The sequence below is a fragment of the Episyrphus balteatus genome, chromosome 2 (assembly GCF_945859705.1).
Source record: "Episyrphus balteatus chromosome 2, idEpiBalt1.1, whole genome shotgun sequence".
Classification (NCBI taxonomy): domain Eukaryota; kingdom Metazoa; phylum Arthropoda; class Insecta; order Diptera; family Syrphidae; genus Episyrphus; species Episyrphus balteatus.
Window position 1 is genome coordinate 91,202,104 of NC_079135.1, and position 2,935 is coordinate 91,205,038.

At 29.9% G+C, this 2,935-nt stretch overlaps 1 protein-coding gene across 2 annotated transcripts; it reads right to left on the reverse strand.

The window, feature by feature from the left end:
• Window positions 1-398: 398 nt before the first annotated feature.
• Window positions 399-1,976, reverse strand: LOC129909305 (probable alpha-aspartyl dipeptidase). Of its 2 annotated transcripts, none has more exons than XM_055986390.1 (4): window positions 1,865-1,976; window positions 1,254-1,370; window positions 625-1,185; window positions 399-560 (listed from the first exon to the last, which is right to left on the reverse strand). In XM_055986390.1, the coding sequence occupies exons 1-4, from the start codon at window positions 1,921-1,923 to the stop codon at window positions 506-508; spliced, it is 792 nt and encodes a 263-aa protein (XP_055842365.1). In that variant the 5' UTR covers window positions 1,924-1,976; the 3' UTR covers window positions 399-505. The 2 variants fall into 2 exon arrangements, with proteins under 2 accessions (XP_055842365.1, XP_055842364.1); XM_055986389.1 differs by lacking the exon at window positions 1,865-1,976 and adding an exon at window positions 1,448-1,733.
• Window positions 1,977-2,935: the final 959 nt, after the last annotated feature.

Here is a 2,935-nt window from a genome sequence, read left to right on the forward strand (position 1 = left end):
GCTACAATAGGGCTAAAATCAAAATGTAAAGAGATTTTTCTGTTAAATAAAGTACGTAGCGGTATTGTCGCTTACGGGCTTAAGGGCTCAATATGTTCTAAATACAGTATTTGCAAAGATGTTAATTCAAATTGGATTCAAGAATCGAACCGAGTATCCGACTAGTTCAAAATCGGATAAAAACTTCTACGAACCGATACCTCGATAGTGTTTTACCTATATATCTTGATGTCTTTTGATAGTATTTTCAAGATTGAGTTCCTCTTCGGGATAAGTGAAAGTAACAACGATAATTTATTTTTAGAAAAGAACTGTGATCCGAAACCAATCAAATATTTAAGACCAAGCCCATTCGCGATTAGATGAAATTGAATTTTTAAGTAAATGAATACAATACAATATCATTTTATTTGACTCAATAGAATCATTCTTTATTATTTATATCACTTTATTAATTTCATAAAGTTTGATTATTAAAATTACATACAAAAAAATTCAACTAATTTTAAAGTAAAAAGCTGAGGTCAGATTGTGGCGGGTATTCAACTTGTTCCTTATCTCTAAAAATAAAAATTATCATTTAAATCACTTTGATAATAAATTAATAATATTGAAATAACTTACGCTTTAAACAACTTTGCATTCCGATCCCCCATCAGAGTAGCTTTGTCCCCATCGACTAACAAACTTGTTCCTTCACGCAATCCCAAAACAGGCAGACTATGATAATCTATATATTCATTAATCCTTTCATCACGTGTTTCACCTTTATGTTTTGTTTCTAAATCAGTTTCCAAATAATGTGGATTTATATTGAAAGGCACCAATTGAAGTGCATCAAAAGTGGGTGGATAATCAACTGGCATATCATTTGTTGTATGAATTGATCGGGTAGCAACATTTGTTCCAGCACTGCTTCCAATGTATGGAATACCATTTTGAAGTACCCTTTCTCGGATAGTTTCAACTAGGTTCTTTTCATACAACGTTTTTAAAAGAACAAATGTATTCCCACCACCAACAAAGATAGCTTGGGCATTTTTGACAGCATCGATTTGATTTGATTTAGTATGCAGGCCTTCGACTTTGTAACCCCAGGCACTGAGAGCATTACCAACGGTTTCTGTATATTTATCGTGATCTTTCAATGCATATGGTACAAATAATACAGTATCTACTTCTTTCCTATGGAGTGAGAATAAATTAAATTTATAAAAATATTTGTTGATTTTCAAATTTGTGTAAATACATACTTTTTGAGTAAATTATTAATTTGATCTTTGGAATGTTCCAGATATTTAAATCCATGAACCCTGGAGGAGGATATTAATAGAAGTTGTCGTCTGCTCATTGTAAAAATTCGGTTGATACTGAAATTGAAAAAAAGAGAAGTGAACATTTTAGGGTTTGATAAGCTTATCGTAAGATTAAAAAAAGAATTACCTACCACAATAGCTGTTTACTTTGAATATTGAATATATGAAAGGCATTAAACAAAGAACTGTGCATTAAACGAACAAAATTGAACAGAAAATAAGGACCGACGTTATGAATGATTTTGAGGAATGGAAACAACTCATAATGTCTGGGAGAAAGCTTTGGAATATTCTTCATGCTAAATTTGCTATCCGCTCTCTATTGCATTTAACAGTCATTTAAATGAATTTTTATAGCGAAAGGTAAATAACAAAATTAGGCAAACCCAGACTTTGCTTTTTGTTTGCTTTCTTTTGAAGAAAGAAGAGGTAAGTTATTAAATACAAATGCATTTTTAGCTGCCTATTAAATTTTCTTGGTTTAGCTACTATTTATTGTCTTCAATGTTTTCTTAAAAAAATTTAAACAAAAAGATAAATGAACTTACCTTCTCTCTCGACACAAATTTCTATTAACATATTTATTTTGATGCCTAAGTATTGACATTTCATCGAGCTTTTGCTGTGTCAAAAGACTGTCATTAGGTTAGGTATATACCACCTAGGGGTTTGCATTTGATGGTTTGCTTACCAAGTCGTATACTTTACTACGTGGCATGATTATCAATTGGTGTATTTCCTTCGGGCTCTACGAGGCGCTTCATATATTTTTGACAAGATTTCTGAGAAGAAAATTTTTTGGATTAATTTTTCGGTGATATTTTTTGTTAGTGGGACGAATCTATTATAATACTATTACTTCTAACTCTGGTTCAAAGCACTTCAAGGACTTCAATGGAATGCAGTTGTTAAAACTGAAACTGGTACTAAAATTTATACATATACTGTTACTGAAAATTTTTAACAAAACCAACCCGTTTTCGAAAATTTGATTTAAAAAAAAAAAAAAAAATCCAACCTTTTTTTTTTTAAATACATATCGTCGGTCTCATAAGGAAACCTCGTAACTCCACCTTTTTACGAGGTTTCCTTATGAGGCCGACGATATCCAAAAATTTGTATTCAGGCAATATAATTGCTTTTGCATAAAAAAAATCTCTTATTTGGGAGATAGTCAAAATTAAAAAAACGTTTTTTTTTCTTTAAAAATAGACACCCTGCCTAAGAACTGATACTTAATTTTTTAATAGAAATTTTAGGAGCTGTTCTTGAAAAAATTAAACTTTTCCAAAATTGGTATTTTTTATTGTTATCTCAACTTTTTTTTACGAAAAGTAATAATTAATAGAACCGTTGTCTTGATTTTTGACTCTCTCTTTAACGACGTAACCAATTTTAGCGAAAATTGTTGGTAAAAAAGCTACTTAATTAATTTTAAGGAAAATTTTTGGTACAAAAGCGTTTTGGTAATCGTAGAAAAATTCTCAAAAATATTAATAATTATTTGGATTAAAAAATAAATACATATGTACCTATATTTTTTTTTATTTTTTCAAAAATCAATTTCCTTAAAACTGCTTACTTAATGAACTTCATTGAAACTTTGTCTTAGACTGGAA